This window comes from Perognathus longimembris, chromosome 7, assembly GCF_023159225.1.
Source record: "Perognathus longimembris pacificus isolate PPM17 chromosome 7, ASM2315922v1, whole genome shotgun sequence".
In the NCBI taxonomy this organism is placed as follows: domain Eukaryota; kingdom Metazoa; phylum Chordata; class Mammalia; order Rodentia; family Heteromyidae; genus Perognathus; species Perognathus longimembris.
In genome coordinates this window covers 15,670,716-15,689,240 of record NC_063167.1, presented here as the reverse complement: position 1 = coordinate 15,689,240, position 18,525 = coordinate 15,670,716, and the positions used below count along the sequence as shown (strand labels likewise).

The following is an 18,525-nucleotide window of genomic DNA, read 5'->3' as shown; positions in this document are numbered from 1 at the left end:
CTATCTTTGAGCAAAATAGCTCAGGGACAATGCCCAGGCCCTGAGTTCAAGCCCCAGGATGGAAACAAAAAAAAATTAGGTCTGGAGATGTGGCTCAAGTGGCAGAGCACTTAACAAATAAATCTTCCCCGGCATTTGTTCCCTCTCTCCCTCCCTTCCTTCCTCCCTTCCTCCCTCCCTCCCTCCCTCCCTCCTTTCCTTCTGTTTTCCTTCTTTCCTCTCTCAGTCCTGGGGCTTAAACTCAGGGCCCGGGTGCCATCGCTCAGCTTTTTCACTCAAGGCTAGAGCTGTGCCACTTCGAGCCACAGCCTCACTTCTGGCTTTCTGGTGGTTAATTGGAGGTAAGAGTCACAGACTTTCCGTCCCTGTGCTGGCTTTGAAGCGTGATCCTCAGATCTCAGCCTCCTGATTAGGATTACAGGCTTTACTATTTTATTTACTTATTTATGTGCTAGTCCTGGGGGCTTGAACTCAGGGCCCAGGCTAGCACTCTACCACTTGGGCCACATCTCCACTTCTGGCTTTTTCTGTTGACTGAGGAATCTAACCCAGGGCTTCATGCATGCTGAGCAAACACTCTACCACTGAGCCACATTCCCAGCCCCTTAATAATATTCTTTTTAACTTCTAAGTGAATAAGAAGTGTTCCTCCACTGCTAAAATATTCTGGGTGTGTCTCAGTGGGATGCCAGCCGCAGAACCTTTACAAATGTTATCACCTCACTTGATCCTGCGACACCCAGGGTTACATAATAACTACTGAGAGCCCGAGCCCGGCTCTGGCTGGAGTGGGGGACCCCCGGCCCTGGTCCACTGTCTCCCCGGGAGGACGGTGGCGAGGGTTCAGCGAGGGCCTAGCAAAGCCCCAGACCGCTCAGCAAAACCAAAAGGAGGCTCGCGACCCACCGGGGGAGCCACACGGCAGGGCGTCCGGCGGGGCAGCCACCGGCGCATGCGCACAGGCTTCTCAGGCGGCGGCGGCCCCGACGCCGGGACGCGGCTGGCCCAGAAGCCGTGCTTGCGTCACGACGTCAGCGACGTGCTCCCACCTCCCGCGTTGGCGCCAAATCCAAACCCTGCCGGCTCCGGCTCTGTCGGTTCTCCGTGGCGTCCGCAGCCCCCGGGCCGCAGCCGGTCTCCTTGGCCGCCATGAGGCGGAGAGGCCCGGAGGAAGAGGCCTGCGGCGTGTGGCTGGACGCGGCGGCGCTGAAGAGGCGGAAAGTGCAGGTGAGCGGGACGGCAGCGGGAGGGGGTGGGCGGAGGAGGGAGGAGTTTGGGGGACACCTGGGGGGTGACGGAGGTAGGTGTCCGTAACAGTTCTGGGGTTCACGAAAGGGGGTGGTGGGGTGGGAGCGGGCTGCGGGGGAGGGGGACGATTGGGGGGCGGGGCACGAGGCCAGGCGGCGGGAGAGGGGGAGGGGGGGCAAGCGCGGCCCGACGTCTCACCCTGCCCCTGGCTCTTCCCCCCCCCCCCCACCCCGCCCGCTGGAACCTGCCACCCGGCGGTGAACCCGAGACCTTGGGCTGGTGTCGCTGTAGTGAGGATGCGCCGAGGCCGGGCCCTGCGTTTGGCTCCTAAGGTGCCGAGATCATCCATTCCCGTAGGAATGAGGACACCAGGTTGAGTAAGGTCACCTGGGTTCACCCAGCTAAGGAGGGGCTGGAAATCACATCCAGGTCGTCAGGACAGCCCTCCCACCAAAGGTAGACGCCCTTCGGTCTTTACAGACAACCGAAATAAGAGGAAATGACTGTATACCCCACGCCACCCCGGTATTGTGCTGAGTGCCTCAGAGATGTTCGCTTCCATGCTACAACTAACTCGATGGTGTATAATGCAGTGATATCCATTTCACATAATAAAATTAGGCTTAAACTGGGCGCCGGTGGTGGCTCACACCTCCAATCTGAGGTACTCAGGAGACTCAAGATCAGATCTGAGGATTTACGCTCAAAGCCAGCCCAGGCAGGAAAATCTATGAGACCCAGTTAACCAGCAAAAAGTCAGAAGTGGAGTTGTGGCTCAAGTGGTAAGAGTGCCAGCCTTGAGTGAGAAACCAAGCAGGGAGTGTGAGGCCCTGAGTTCAAGCCTGAGCACTGGCAGCTAAGTAGATAAATAATATTTATATAAAACAGACTAAACGGACACTGAGATCATAATTCTTGATGTCAAGTTACTTACAGCCTTAATGGGGAAGAAAAAAGATGTACAAATGATAACAATACCTAACATTTACTAAGTGCTTAACTGTATGTCAAGGCATTTTGCTGAGACTCTCTACCCACCTGTTCACCACATCTGTCACTTCTCTGTAGCAGGCACTCATCTGAATTACGCAGTGGATTCTGTCATTCTGGTTTTACAGATGGAACAATTGAGGTTCAGATTGAGAAATTTCGGTGGGGGCGGGGCAGGTGTCAAGCTCAGTTCTGATTGTTGTAAAGGCAGAAATGTGGTGTGTCCAAGTAAATGATCTTTGAGACACATGCAATTTTTAGAGTCTAAGAAGATTACTGCTGACTTGGGTTATCAAGGTGTATTTAACTGAACAGGTACATAGGGACTTGAGTTTGAATAGTTTGAGCAGCAGTCTAAAGACCAGATAGAACCTGTGTCTCACATGAGTATCTCTGTAGGTGGCTGTAACCTGCTGAACAACAAGTCAATTAAAGACCCTTAAACATCTTAAAATGGGAGTTTTTGTTTGTTTTTGCCATTCCTGGGGCTTGAACTCAGGCCTGGGCACTGTCCCTGAGCTTCTTTGTGCTCAAAACTAGCACTCTTAACACTTTGAGCCACAGTGCCACTTCCAGCCTTTTCTGAGTAGTTTATTGGAAATAAGAGTCTCAGGGACTTTCCTGCCCAGGCTGGCTTTGAATCACGATCCTTAGGTCTCAGCCTCCTGAGTAGCAGGATTACAGGTGTGAGCATCTAGCACCTGGCTGGAAGTTATTTTTTGAGTAATAAATAATCACCTGCTTCTTTAAAAAAGAATTAAACCTCAGCACATTTATAGGTGATACATTCATGTGCTACATAATTTCAATGTATAGGAAATGCAGTGAAACATCTCCTTTATATTCCTAAATATTTCCCATCTCACAGGCCTTGACTTACTATTTTTCTGTAGGCATTTTGTGCTTTGCAGGGGAAATCCATCTTTTTTTTTTTTTCTTTGCCAGTCCTGGGGCTTGGGACTCAGGGCCTGAGCACCGTCCCTGGCTTCTTTTTGCTCAAGGCTAGCACTCTACCACTTGAGCCACAGAGCCACTTCTGGCTTTTTCTGTTTATGTGGTGCTCGGGAATGGAACCCAGGGCTTCATGCATCCAAGGCAAGCACTCTACCACTAAGCCACATTCCCAGCCCCCTTTTTTTCTTCCTTATAAATAGTAGCATGTAATACATTGCTAGACAACTAGCTTTTTTCCCCCCACTTACTATCCTTTATATTGATCTTTTTCTTTTTCCTCTCTGTACTGGGGACAGAACTGAGGCCCTCATTCATGCTTGCTGTGCAAGTACTCTTATCACTTGAGCTATCTTTTTTTTTTTTTTAAGTTTGTCTTTCAGATAGTGTCTTGTGCTTTGTCCTGGCTGGCTTTACACTATTATCTTCCTACTTCTATTTCCCAAGTAGCTGGAATTATAGACATGTGCCACCATACCCAGCTTAGTTTTGGGGTAGAATCTCCTTAGCTTTTGTGTGGGCTGGCCGCCAACTATGATCCTCTTGTTTCTGCTTTCCAAATAGCTGAGATTACAGGTCTACTTACCCCACTAGGCCCAGATTTTTGGATCATTTTCTATGTTTTCATAAAGAAGTGGCTTTATTCTTTTGTTGTATTACATTACATAAAGTAATATTACATGAAATAATATTGTCTTAGTAAGCTCAGGCTGCCATAACAAGATACTGTAGACTGAATGGCTTAACAATTTGTTTTCTCACAGGATGGAAGGATGGAAGTCACATTGGGACCCCTTCACAGTCAGTCTGGCAGGGGCTCCCATGCTTAGATGCCTGGCTGGCTGCGTGTGCATGTGTGGGGAAAGAGACAGCAAACCCTTTGGTGGTTTTTGTTGTTGTTGTTGTTGGTTTTTTTTTTTTTTTTTTTTTTTTTTTGGCCAGTCCTGGGGCTTGGACTCAGGGCCTGAGCACTGTCCCTGGCTTCTTTTTGCTCAAGGCTAGCACTCTGCCACTTGAGCCACAGCGCCACTTCTGGCCATTTTCTGTATATGTGGTGCTGGGGAATTGAACCCAGGGCCTCATGTATATGAGGCAAGCACTCTTGCCACTAGGCCATATCCCCAGCCCTGGTTTTTGTTGTTTTTAATGGGGTATTTGAACTCAGTTGTGCACTTACTAGACAGGCATTCTGTCACTTGACCCGTAGTCCCCAAATCCAGCCCATTTTAACTTTGCTCATAGTTGAAATTAATCACCAGAATCTCTTTAGGGCCATGAGCTCCTTCTGGCCACACATTCCTTCTCACACCTTTTAGACTATCGGGTACACCGGCTGTGCTTCACTCTGCTCCAGCCATCCTGGCTGGGGACTTTGCACCACAAAGCTTAAAATGCCTAGAGATTAGTCATGCTCTAGTCTTTCCGTTGTTCAGATGCCCCTGTATCAATACTCTCCGTTAAGTACCATAAAATAACCATTCCTTATCCCGCACTCCATATTCCATCACTCCTTTTCTTCCCCCTTTTTTTGTCATCACTACTTTTTTATTTTTATTTTTTGGTTGTGGAGCTTGAACTCTGGGCCTGGGTGCTGTCCCTGAGCTCTTCAGCTCAAGACTAGCACTCTACCACTTGAGCCACAGCACCACTTCCTCATCACTACTTTTTTGTATGTGCCAGTACTGGGGCTTGAACACAGGGCCTCACAATCTGCTTTAGCTGTTTTTCTCAAGGCAAGCACTCTACCGCTTGAGCCATAGCTTCACTTCTGGCTTTTTTGGGTGACTAATTGGACATATGAGTCTTATGACCTTTTCCTGTTTGGGCTGGCTTCGAAGCCTGATCCTCAGATCTCAGCCTCTTGAGTAGCTAGGATTACAAGGTATGAGCTACTAGTGCCTGACATCTTGCTTTATTTTCAACATAGCACTTGTCACACCTCTGATATACCATATATATGGATTTTGTGCTCACTTGTTTTCCTCCTACTAGAATGCAGTTCTCCCAGGCAGTCCTTGAAGTAGTGTGTGTTACTCAGAGAAGATTGAGTGAATGAGTAAATAAATGAATGAGCTAATCCATCTGGGCTGAGCTTTCTCTGAGTTTGTAATTGTTTATTCTTTTTTTTTGTAATTGTTTATTTTTTTTTTTGTAATTGTTTGTTCTTTCTCACTCTGGTGAGAGGGCAAGTTGGAGAACTTTAAGCTTTACAGTGTAAATATGGCTGTTTAAACTGTGCTTCACAGCTCCTTCCTTTCTGATAAATATTGAAATTATTTTTTACATAGAGAAGAAGTTTATTTCATTGAAACTGCAATGAAAATAAGGAAGTCCAAAATAGCAGCCCTGTGAGGGTCAGTACTGTTAGACTGATAAGGGGCTACTGATTTAACTTAACAAATGTTTATTGTAGTGACTTCTTACACTTGTATGTGCCTCAACAGTCATTTTACTTAGCTGGACTTTGCTCTCAGAAGCAGGGGTCAGTCACCACTGACACAATTTCTAGTTCTTCACCCCAGCCCTTCACTCCCAGTTCCTCTATGTGGTCAGTCCAGATAGTGGGTGATATGATACCCTGCTCCCTCGTGACTACTTCCCTGTGCGGCAGCCTGTTTAACCAGCTCCACTGACCCTCAGACCTTAACAGAGTCTGCAGATAAGAGACTCAAGTCACTGTGTGACCTGGTACTAATGTCTGCCTGCTTTAAACCCACCAATTAAAACTTCCCAAGGAGCTGGGTGCTGGTGGTTCATGCCTGTGATCCTAGCTACTCAGGAGGCTGAGATCTGAGGTTGTGGTTCACAGCCAGCCTGGGCGGGAAAGTCCATGAGACTCTTCAACTAACTGCCAGAAAACCAGAAGTGAAGCAGTGGCACAGAAGTGTAGCAGTGTTAAGAGTGCTAGCCTTTGACAAAGATTTCAGGGACAGGCTGTCCAGACTCCTGAGTTGAAGCCCCATGAATGATCAAAAGACAAACAAAAACAACTCCCCAAGGGAAACCTGTTTACAGAACACCCTGAGCCCACTGTAAAGGAACTGGCTCTTATTTAGGTCCCTCCCTTTCTCTGCCTGTGCTCACTGCCCCCTTGCTGTGTGTGTGTGTGTGTGTGTGTGTGGTGTCAAAAAAAAAAAAAAGCCAACACATACTTCAGTTCTTATCCTCTCAAAAGATGGAGCCTGCTGAATGCTGCTGGCTCATGCTTATAATTCTAGTACTCAGGAGGCTGATATCTGAGAAGCAGTTTGAAGCCAGACAAAAAAGAGACTCTTTTCTCCAGTTAATTAGCAAAAAGCTGCAACTAGAGATGTGGCTTGAAAGAATCCGTCCCAGCCATCCCAGTGGGCCTCGCGGAGACAGTCACGAGCAGGAAAAGAAGACTTATAAAGGAGGTTTATTAGTGGGGCCATATCTCCCATGGGAGAGGGAGCACTATGGCTTCTGTACCCGATCTAGGTGGCAGCTTGTAACTCTGGGGTGAGGGGGGCCAGTGGTAGGTCTGGGTGGAGAGTGGGAGTGCCCCACCATCCTGGTGGGAGCTCTAGGGCAGGGAGTTGTTCAGGTCTGGGTGGAGGTGGGGGCCAGTGGGAGGGGCTGAGGACCTAAGGTGGGGGAAATGCTAGCGGGGCTCAAGGGGTACGCGCCTGCCGTGAGTGAACAAGCTGAGTGAGAGCTGGAGTCCCCAGAGATCGAGCCCCAGTACGTGCACAGGCAATAGAGGGGGAAAGAAGAAAAGATAGAACCTAGCCATGTGCCAGTGGCTCACATCTGTATTTGTGGCTACTCAAGAAACTGAGGTCTGGGGGATTACTGTTCAAAACCAGCTGGGGCAGAAAAGTCGGAGAGACTTCGCATCTCCAAGATAACCAGCGAAAAAGCCAGGCTGAAGAGTTGGCTGAGCGAGCGAGCAAGGCAAGCAAATGCAAGGTATTGAGTTCAAATCCTGGTACTGGTAAAAAAAAAAAAAAAGAAAAAAGATGGAGACTTTGGTGGATATGTGTCTCTATGATAGAGTGCTTGGTTAGCATGCACAAAGTCCTAGGTTCATTCCCCAGCATACAGACATTTCTTAATGAGTATGGTGTTCTTTTTTTCTTTTTTAAGCTGAGACCTGAACTGAAATTTGGTATCTGATGCTTTCGATCATTGGTTGGCACTCTACCATCTGAACCATGCCTCCAGCCCTTTTCTTTTTTGAGAGCATTCTCTCCTACCCAGAGGGTCACATATGGCCATTGCTCTCCCAGAAGTAGTTAAGGGGAGGATTGAATCTGCTGAATAGAAAGGTTTTTCATCTGAAACCTCATCAATTCCATGTTGTGAGAGACTCAAAAGGAAGAGAGAGGGCTGGCTGGTGGTGCTGCTCAGAGCCTTCCTTAGAAGTGGGGAAGGAAGAAGTGGCGAGGCACAAACAAGTAGCATTTCCACCTTTTCAAGGCCTGCCTAGATGTACATGGAAGGTGAGACTTCACACCCAAATTCAAGACCAAAGCAGCCATTATGAAAAAAGGGAGTTGGGTCAAATTATGTCTTAGTCTTAACACTTCTTAGCCTTTTAGATAAGATCAAGTACAAATTAAGTACTAGTCTTGAAGGACATGTGAAACCTGGAAAAGGGGAGTAAGCTGGTTTGTAGCAAAACTAACACAAACTTGTGGAAATTACCAGAAGAGATCAAATGAGGGCCCAACTGAATTCAAGGCAGGTGAGAATAATTTTGTACTTGATAATTACATATATGGTCCTAGATCTGCTTTGATAAGTGTTGTAAAGCATAAGAAAGGTTCTATTTTCAGGATGACTTAACAGCCAAATAACAAACTGTCATTTTCTATAAATCAAGCAAACTTTTTCCTTTCCCCATTGTGAAAGAAGAAAATCAAAAAGCATGCATATGATAGTTCAAATAAATCAGTCTTTGTAAATTAGGTTCCCAGGGCCTGGGCACTGTTCCTGAGCTTGTTTTGCTCAAGGATGGTACTCTACCACCTGAGCCACAGGTTTACTGCTAGCTGTTTTGGGGATTTTTTTGGAGCAGTTATTTGGCGACTTCAAAGACTCCTACCCGGGCTGGCTTTGTGAACCGTGATCTTCATGTCTCAACCTCCTGAGTAGCTAGGATTAATAGGTGTGTGACACTGGTGCCCAGCTCTCTGGGCATCTTAATAAGAATTATTAATAATAAGAATTGTTAATACCAAAGTTAGTGTTTAGCAAGTGGTTTGGTCCTGCAGGAATATTGTGCTTAGTAGGCAGGTTTTCTTATATTGTACAAAGTACGCGTTGAGGCTGTCTTTGAGTGTGTATTATCAGCCAAAGAAAGAACTTTGTACCCGAGTCCTCTGTTCCAGTTGACTTGTCTCAGTCTTTCACATTCCCTGAGGTAAATGCTAATCCCTAAAGCCCTGGGTATGTCCTGGCTGGCATCACTCTGATGTCCTAAGGAAGAAACTGCCAGTTATGGCCAGATTGATAAAAAGCTTCCAGGTGTTTTGTAATTGAGGTCTGTTTCTGATTACCGTAGTTTTCTGACGTTCCCTTATAGGACTTAGCATATGTGAAATAAGCAATCTAGTTCTTAATAGCCTGTTTCTTCTCCGAAGTGCTGGTAGACTTTACCAAGGCAGAAAAAATGTTTCACTCACTCTGTTCCAATGCCCAAGCATATAGGTGCTGAAATACTACTCACATTATTTTGCATATTTAGGATATGCTCCCTTTAAAGAGCCATGTGTGAATCCTGGCTTCCTCATACCTGTTAGCCAGGCTCTAGAGAGCAAGACAGAAGGGCCTGGCATTGTAGTTCTGGAAGTCACGGGTTGCTTCTAGCATATGTTACTGGTTAAGGTGGTCACAGAGTCCTTCTCAAGCTCAGGAAAAGGAAATCAGACCTCTCTGCTTGATGGATAAAGTCACAGTGCAAGGAGGACTTGGAATGCAAGCTCTTGTATTAGCTATCTTTGAAAAAGGATAATTAATGACGGATTATACTTTCCATCTAATTTGGGAACTTTTGGCCATTAGTTTAAGTATATATTGTCCCTTCCCCCCCTTTTTTTTTTGAGATTATGATTAAATATGCCTTATATCCCACAGATTAAGACTTTATTCTTTTTTGGTTTTCTTATTTTGGAGAGTTTGTTACTGTGACTAAATTGTTAATAAGCCTAATTAGTGAATCTCCACTTTTATAAAAAATTCCTTATTTTACTAATTTCCCTTTACATTCTAAATTCTTAAGCATATATATATGTACATACATATATCTGTTAAATTGTTTTCTGTTGTCTCTGACATTGCTGTTCCTATCAACTGATCCTTCTGCTGTAATTATAGTTATTTCTTGTTTCTTCACATGTAGTAATTCGGTACATGTTAGGAATGTAAGTACATTTCTATATTTGGGATTGTTGCCTTTAGTAATGAAGTTTGTTTTGGCAGGTGCTACTCAGCTTGGTATTTTCAAAATTGCTTTGAAGCTTTGTTAAAGCAGCTTTGAAATTTGTTTTTGCCCTAGAATTAGTTTAGGTCCATCACTAAGGGATGTTCCTTTTAAGCATTTCTCGTGCTCACCATTTCTCTGCTCTGGGTAGCAGGAACTCAGCCTTTGTACGAGCTCTGGGAATTGTTCAGCTCACAATTTTTATTTATTTATTCTGCCTGGCCTGTGTTGTTCCGGAGAACACATGTGTAGCTCCGTATTCAATAATGGGTGAAAGGCTCTGCAGATTTCTGGAAGTCTCTGAGCTGCAAATCCCAGCTACAGCAGCTTCCCCAGATACCGTATCAATCTACTCAGTTCCTAAAGCAGTGCTCTGCTTGGTTGTATATTATGATCAGGAAAGTGCTTTGAAGCAGAGCTAGGGTGCCACAGCTCATCTTGTTTACCTTCTGTTGGGGCTCACAGGTCTTTAATGCCTGTTACCCACTTTCAAAATTTATTATTTGGTAAAAGTGATAGGAAAGTTTGTTAGGAAAGGAGGACACTGAATAGACTAGAAGCAGAGTAAGAATTCTTTTTTTATTATTTATCTTTAAAAAAGTTGTGGGGTTTTTTTTTGTTTTGTTTTTTTCTGTCATGGGCCTTGAACTAAAGGCCTGGGCTCTGTTCCTGAGCCTCTTTGTCCTCTACCACTTGAGCCACACACACACTCTACTTCTGGCTAAGTAGTTTATTAGCGATGTGTCTCATGGATTTTCCTGCCTGGGCTGGCTTCGAACCTCAATCCTTAGATCTCAGCCTCCTGAGTAGCTAGGATTACAGGTATGAACCACTAGTGCCAAACTTTAAAAAAAAAATGGTGCCTATCCTTAGGCTTGAACTCAGGGCCTGGTTGCTGTCCTTTTGCTGTTTTGCTCAAGGCCAGTGCTCTACCGCTTGAACACAGCTCTACTTCTGGGTTTTTGGTGGTTATTTGGATAAGAGTGTCTCATAGACTTTCCTTTCCGGCAAGATTTGAACCACAGTCCTCAGATCTCAGCCTCCTGTGTAGCTAGGATAACATAGCATCTGGCTTGAGAATTCATTTTCAATGTATCTTTAACCCAGTTTTCTAGTTGTATGTGGTAAAGGAGAAAGTTCCATACCAGTACAAACTGAAGCATTAACTCTACAGCTGAGATTCCCTTCTTTTTCTTAACCACTTAAAGTACTTTTTTGGGGGGGGGGGGGTCATGGGGCTTGAACTCAGAGCCTGGGCACTACTGTCTGTGAACTCCTTTGAGCTACAGTGCCACTTCTGTTTTTCTGATGGTTAATTGGAGATAAGAATGTCATGTGGACTTTTCTGCCTGGGGTGACTTTGGGCTGGCTTTGAACTGTAATCCTCAGGCCTTAGCCTCCTGAGTAGCTAGGATTACAGGTATAAGCCACTGGCGTCTGGCTTAAAGTACAATTTAGTTTCCAAATATGAAGTCACCTGTGATCTAGAACTAATCTTATGTTACTAATTACATGTGTTTCTTAAAATTTATGCAGTTTAACCTTGATTCTTTTTGCCTTGCTAGAGAAGACATGAAACATAATGAAAATAAATGTATGTGAGAGAACATGATAAGAGAGTCTTGGGCTTCAGTTGAACTGGGATTTTTCTTTTTGTCAGCTGTGGAGCTTGTACTTGCGTTCTTCCTGGGTGCTGTTCCTGAGCTCTTTTTGCTCAAAGACAGTGCTCTACCACTTTGAGCCACAGAACCACTTCCAGTTTTCTGGTGGTTAACTGGAGGTAAGACTTTCTTTCCTGGGCTGCAGTTCTCAGATCTCAGCCTCCTGAGTAGCAAGATAACAGGCATGATCCCCCAGTGCTGGCTAAAGCTGTTCTAGGTCTGGTGTGGACAGTCCTTTGATGGGAAGTCTAGAGGGATAGGTTGTCTGACAAGCTTAGCTTGTGTAACAAATGTATATCTGTGTATGCTTCAGACTCCCTATGGAAATTGTATAGTCTGGAACAGAGGTCCCAGGCATCGAAGGTCCAAGTTTACTTCTAGGATCCTTGGTTCTGCCTTCTGCACATGTGCATCAGAGAGGGGCCTCTGATTACCAGAAACTCCCCTGGTTTTCAGGACTTTGCAACAGCTCATTTTAGCACAAAGAACCTCAAGTGTGTGTGTGTGTAATTGTACGCGCGTGTGTGCACAGTGTGCACTAAGGCTTGAACCCAGGACCTGTGTCCTGTCCCTCAGCTTTTTTTGCTTCAGGCTGGTGCTCTACCACTTGAGTTCCACTTCCAGCTTTTAGGTAGTTAATTGGAGAAAAGAGTCTCATTAACATGGGTGCGGGGGGCGGGGGGCACCTGTAATCCTATCTACTCAGGAAGCTAAAATCTGAGGATGTGGCTCAAAGACAGCCTGGGCCAAGAAATCCATGAAACTCCAGATGTGGAGCTGTGGCTCAAGTGGTAGAGGGCTTGTCTTGAGCAAAAAGGTCAGGGACAGGGCTCAGGCCCTGAGTTTAAGCCCCAGAACTGGCAACTTCCCCTCGCACCCCCCCCCCCCCCCAATGCCAAGAAAAGAAAAAAGTCTCATGGATTTTCTTGCCTGGTCGTCTGGTCTTGAACCGCAATCCTCAGATCTCAGCCTCGAGTAGCTAGGATTACAGGCGCGAGCCACCAGCGCCTAGTTTATCAGTGTTTTACACTACCCTAGGAGAGATCACTTGGGTTCTTGGGGTAGGTCTTAGAGTTAGATCTGAGGACAGATCAGTAGGCCTGGTCTTGCCCTGGCAACCAGGGACCCCAAGCTACTGTTTGCCTCAGTAGTGTGTGCCTTTAATGCCCACAAGCAGCAAATAGAAATAAAAACATAACACTAAAGCAGCATGAAACTATACTTATATGATAAAAACTTCCTAGACCTCTCTTACCCATCTTCTGGTTCTATATTCTAGGATAAAAAGACAACACTGGTGCTGTTTCGCTGTTCTTCCCAGGTGGTATGGAATGCTTTGTTTTTGCCAGAAACAGGAGGGTTTTTTTTTTTTTTTTTAATGCCAGTCCTAGGGCTTGAGACTCAGGGCATGAGCACTGTCCCTGGCTTCTTTTTGCTCAAGGCTAGCACTCTACCTTTTGAGTCATAGCACCACCTCCAACCTTTTCTGTTTATGTGGTGCTGAGGAATTGAACTCAGGGCTTCGTGCATGCTAGGCAAGCACTCTATAGCTAAGCCTCATTCCCAGCTCCAACAATGAGCCTTTTATGTGAACACATTCACTAAATTTTCATAATGGCTCTATGGGACAGGTGGATACATCTGAGACAGCAATTTAGCAACTTTGCACACAACTACTGAAAGAATTGTGAGGGGCTGGGGACATGGCCTAGTGGCAAGAGTGCTTGCCTCGTACACATGAGGCCCTGGGTTTGATTCCCCAGCACCACATATACAGAAAATGGCCAGAAGTGGCACTGTGGCTCAAGTGGCAGAGTGCTAGCCTTGAGCAAGAGGAAGCCAGGGACAGTGCTCAGGCCCTGAGTCCAAGCCCCAGGACTGGCCAAAAAAAATTGTGATTGGGTTGAACCCAAGCCCTGTCGGTGGCACTGAGGCCATGTTAATCACAGGCTAACCTTTTTTTTTTTTTTTTTCGCCAATCCTGGGGCTTGGACTCAGGGCCTGAGCACTGTCCCTGGCTGCTTTTTGCTCAAGGCTAGAACTCTACCACTTGAGCCACAGTGCCACTTCTGGCTTTTTCTGTGTATGTGGTGCTGAGGAATCGAACCCAGGGCTTCACGCATGCAAGGCAAGCACTTTACCGCTAAGCCATATTCCCAGCCCACAGGTTCTATTGAAAATGCCTTAACTGTTCATGTAGGACTCTTAAGTCTAATGGAGAGTGCATCATCTCTGGATTCCTTTTAAATAATGTTTTAGTCAGCTTGACTAACTTCTTTTGGAAAGCAGAAGACTGAGCTATAGTTGAAATTGTTGATTCCTGAGAAAAATATCACTAGGATGGCAGGAAGTGTGGGGACCTGGTGTCCAGACTACTTACAAAGCAGGGGAGGAGTGGAGCCCAGGGGTCCAATGGAGTTCCATAGTCACTGGTGTATGGCTCACTCCTCCTGTCTGGCAGTTCTTTTTTTCTGGTCTGTTGTGGGGTTTGAACTCAGGGCCTGGGCACTGTCCCTGAGTTCTTTTGCTCAGGACTAGCGCTCTACCACTTTGAGCCACTTCTGGTTTTTGAATGGTTAATTGGAGATAAGAGTCTCATGGGGATTTTTCTGCCCGGCTGGGTTACTGCAATCTTCAGATCTCAGCTCCCTGAATAACTAGGATTACAGGTGTGAACCACCAGTATCTGGTTTTTGGTAGCTCTTTTGTTGTTGTTTTTTTTTTTTTTGGCCAGTCTTGGGGCTTGGACTCAGGGCCTGAGCACTGTCCCTGGCTTCTTTTTGCTCAAGGCTAGCACTCTGCCACTTGAGCCACAGCACCACTTCTGGCCATTTTCTGTATATGTGGTGCTGGGGAATTGAACCCAGGGCCTCATGTATACGAAGCAAGCACTCTTGCCACTAGGCCATATCCCCAGCCCTTGGTAGCTCTTTTAATAGTAATAGGTTCTATTTTTTTTCTCCCTTTTTCAGACACATTTCGTCAAACCAGGAAAGAAAATGTTAACGCTTTTTCCTAGAGAGAGAAAGCCTAACGTTTCTTATACTCAGAGAGTATCTGCAGGGACTCGGCAGACCAGCATTGCTTCTTTCATCACCTTGCAGCAAGGTATGGCAATCCATTTTGGAATACTTCTTTATCCAGGGAGCAAAACGAGTGTGGTCATGTCTCCACTCTGGAATGTATGAGATGTACCAAAACCAGTATATTATGGTAAACTTAGCTGAACTGTGGTATTATGAAAAATGAGGGGGCTGGGGATATGGCCTAGTGGCAAGAGTGCTTGCCTCTTATACATGAAGCCCTGGGTTCGACTCCCCAGCACCACATATACAGAAAATGGCCAGAAGTGGCGCTGTGGCTCAAGTGGCTGAGTGCTAGCCTTGAGCAAAAAGAAGCCAGGGACAGTGCTCAGGCCCCGAGTCCAAGCCCAGGACTGGCCAAAAAAAAAAAGAAAAATGAGAAATTATGTCCTTTTGTTTTTACTTGGTGGGTGGTGCTGTCCCTGAGCTGCTTTTTGCTTAAGGCTAGCAATCAATCACTTTGAACCACAGCAACACTTCCAGCTTCCAGAGTAGTTTGTTGGCGGTAAGAGTCTCTGTCTCCTGAGTGGCTAGGATTATACGTGTGAGCCACCAGTGCCCAGCTTGTATAAACCTCTAATGTGCATTCTCTTCCCCAAACAAAACTAAACTTTTATTTTGCCTTTAAAGGGAAAAGTTTTTTCCAAAAAAAAAACTCCACTTACAAAATCTAGTATATTTTATAGTCTGTTCTTCAAAATGGAGAATTCTCACACAATTATTTTTGCAGTATAACTCTTGGAAAAATGAAAATCAAGACATTCTGCTTTTTGTAATCATATAATTTGGGTGGGGTAGGAATCCCATGCCATTCATTCTCAAGACAGTGCAGGGTCCATTCCACCTCTGATTTATTGGGGAAGCTGGACATTATTAGTTCCTTCCCTGCCTCCCTTTCCCCCTCCCCTCTCTTCCTTCCTTCCTTCTTGTGCTGGTCTTGGAGCTTCACTCGTTGCCTGGGTGCTGTCCCTTAGCTTTTTGTCTCAAGGCTGGCACTATCACCTGAGCCAAAGCTCTACTTCAAGCTTTTTGGTGGTTAATTTGAGAATAGAATCGCATGGAATTTCTGGTCTGTCTGGCTTTAAACTGAGTAGCTGGCTTTAAACTGAGCTACCATGCTCAGAAGTTTTCTGATTTAAAATTTTTATTCCCACTGGTTGAAGTAGCATCCTAATATCTAATGTTGGAGGACTGGGGAAACTATGTTCTTTGTCTCATTACTAAAATGTTTCAGAGTTGGATGGTTAAATGTGATCCTGGTGACATTATAAAACTAGTGTGGGATGAGTATTTTTTTATTTTATTTTTTTTTTGGGGGGGGGGATGAGTATTTTTGTTTTCTGTCAATACCGGGGTTTGAACTCAGGGCCTTGAGCTTGCTACTTAAGCCACAACCTCTACCCAGAGCATGTTTTAAGTTTCCATTCAAGGATTTTTGTCCGGAATCACTATTTAGTAGAAACCATAGCAAACTTAAAAAAAAATTATTGCCCCTTCTTGTTAAACCACATAAATAAAAGCAGCTAGAAAAGTAGGCTGTAGCCTGATCATATGCCATATTAGACTATTTGCTAAGCAGGTGTACTGTCTCATTCTTTGTTTTACCACTTGAACTATGCTTCCAAACCCAATTTTGCTTTAATTATTAATTATTTTTCTAATGGGGTCTTTTATGTTTTTGCTGGAGCCGCCCTTGGACCATAATCCTCCTACCCATGGTCTCCTGAGTAGCTGTAGCTGGGAGTACAGGCACACCCAGGTCTGGTTTATTTGTTGAGATGGGGTATCCGGTAACTTTTTACCCTAGCTGGCCTTAAATTGAGATCCTCCTGACTTCTGCCTCCATTGTATCTGGGATTAACAGGTTTGAATCACTGCACCTTGCCAAGATGTATGTTTTTTGTGAAAGATCATTAGGTGATTAAAAACAAGATCAGCTACAGGGTTATTTCAAGAGTGCAAAAGCACAAGGTGGTAGAATAACTGGTATTGATTTCAGAAACAACTAAAATCTTGCTCAGGGCAATTTGTCTACAGTGTAGACAAATTTATCCATTTATCCATTCCTGTTTTATCAGGAATGGCGAGTGGCAATAACCGGAGAAGCGTTTCATCTCACATTAAAAGTCAGACCAATGAAGAGTCCAAGAAAGATACAACCCATCTAGACTGTTTGATCCAGGGCTTAGGGGATAACTGCATAGAACTCCCTTTGGCCACTTCAACCCCTGTCAGCCTCCAGGAACCTAGACTTCCTCCTCAGTCCTTCCAGACTTCTGGCCACCACTGTATGGGAACTCCATTTTTGACAGCACAGTGTTTGCCCCAATCTGACATCCCTATCTATGCTCAAGAGAGTAAAGAATCATTGGCTTTTTCCTCTGCCCAGGACTTGGAAAGTTATTGTTTGCTGGACCTAAAGGAGGGCAAGGGGAATTCTCCTCACAAATGGAAAAGGCTTCATGGGTCTAAGACCAACTATCAGGGCATGGAGGGACATAACAAACCACCTGGGGGTAAATGCCACCAGCCCCTGGACAAAAGTAAACTGGAAAGGAAGGTGTCTGCTAAAGAAAACAGGCAAGCCCGTGAGCACCTTCAAGCTTATGGGGAATCCTGGACTGCAGAAGAAAATACAGAGTCACTAAGACAAAATCCTTGTCCTCTGTCTGCAATTTCCCAGAAGAGGGAAAAGCATGACAAGGACTCTTGGAGTCAACTTTTCACTGAAGACTCTCAAGGTCAGAGGGTCATTGCCCACAACACCAGAGCTCCTTTTCAAGATTTAACCAGCACCTGGAATCAGAGTTTAGGGCAGAGTCCTGAGCAGCGTCCTGATGGACCTGAGGCTAGGTGCCAAGATGGTCCCACTCACTCACATCTGCAGCCCAACTTGCTCTTTACCCAGGACTCTGAAGGTAACCAAGTTATGAGGCACCAGCTTAAAATGTTTATATGAAGGAGTTTGGTTCTCAAAGTACCCTGAAATTGCAGAGGTGCAGGAAAGTATCTTGTTAGGTGGAGGGGTTGGGGCAGAATAAGGGTTCAGGAGGAAAGTGGGTATGGGGTGAAGCTGTTGTCATTATTGAGCACTTTATGTCAATAAAGCAGGCAGTCAGTGCCATTGTTTGAGACTGTGATTGGCACCATGCTTCTCTGTCAGGAAGAAGGCGACTGGCGATTTCTGAATGAGGCTATGAACACTGAGGAGGGAGGGTAGGGACAGATCTTTCTACCCAAGAGCCTGCTGTTCAGACTGCCCAGCGCCACCTCTGCCCTTTCAGATGCTCACTGGGCCCTTGCTTCTTACAGGTGTGCTTCTTTTCATCTCTGGCTCTAATCTTGCCCACTCAACCCAAGCGTGGGACATTATTACTTTTTATTTCATTCTGAGAAAGAAAATCTCCAGCCTAGATGTGCAGTGGGGGTCAAGAGGACAGAGAGAGGGAAAACAGTGATGGTCTTATTCTTTTGTTATTTTATTTCTGTGGTAACTGTACATTTCACTGTTAAGTACTTTAAATCTCTCTCCCTAAAAAATCCTGAGCATTAAAACTAAAACTGTATTCTCTCTCCCCTACAGGTAAGAGGGGGGGATCCCTTTTGTAAATCTATGAATCCAAGTTAAAGTGCCTCAGGTGGTAATTAAAACATTACCAATTTCATTTTTGAAAAAGTAGCTTTTGGGGTAGAGGCATGGCTCAAGTGGTAGAGCACCTGCCTTGCAAACCCCAGTACTGCCACAAAATAAAAAATCCTAGAAAAATCAATTTTTTAATAATGTATGCTCTGCCATTGCCCTGGATCCAATTGATGACAAGTGTGTTCACCCACCAGGTGACAGCAGGCGTGGTACCTGACGCTCGAACAACTTCTAAGGGACAAACTTAAACATTATCACATGTAACTGCCAGGGTACGACATCCTTGGAAAGGGAAAAAAAAAAAAACCCTAAGGATGTTTTCTCTTTTTAAAGGGCAGGACTTTATAAGGTAAGAGGGGAAGCCTGGAACCTGTTTGAGTTCTCATCTCTTCAGAACAATGGGAATCTTCTATCCCTAAATGGATACTGGGTTTTCACAACTCTCAGATTGATCCTCCCCCCCCACCCACAACTCCCTCCACACCCCCAAAAAAAGAAGCACTG

At 45.3% G+C, this 18,525-nt stretch overlaps 1 protein-coding gene across 1 annotated transcript; it reads left to right on the top strand.

Moving 5' to 3' along the window:
* Positions 1 to 1,036: 1,036 nt before the first annotated feature.
* Positions 1,037 to 17,365, top strand: LOC125354745 (aurora kinase A and ninein interacting protein). The gene is made up of 3 exons (XM_048350552.1): positions 1,037 to 1,227; positions 14,268 to 14,403; positions 16,457 to 17,365. Exons 1-3 carry the CDS (start codon positions 1,150 to 1,152, stop codon positions 17,335 to 17,337), a joined length of 1,095 nt encoding a protein of 364 aa, XP_048206509.1. The 5' UTR covers positions 1,037 to 1,149; the 3' UTR covers positions 17,338 to 17,365.
* The last annotated feature ends 1,160 nt before the right edge of the window (positions 17,366 to 18,525 follow it).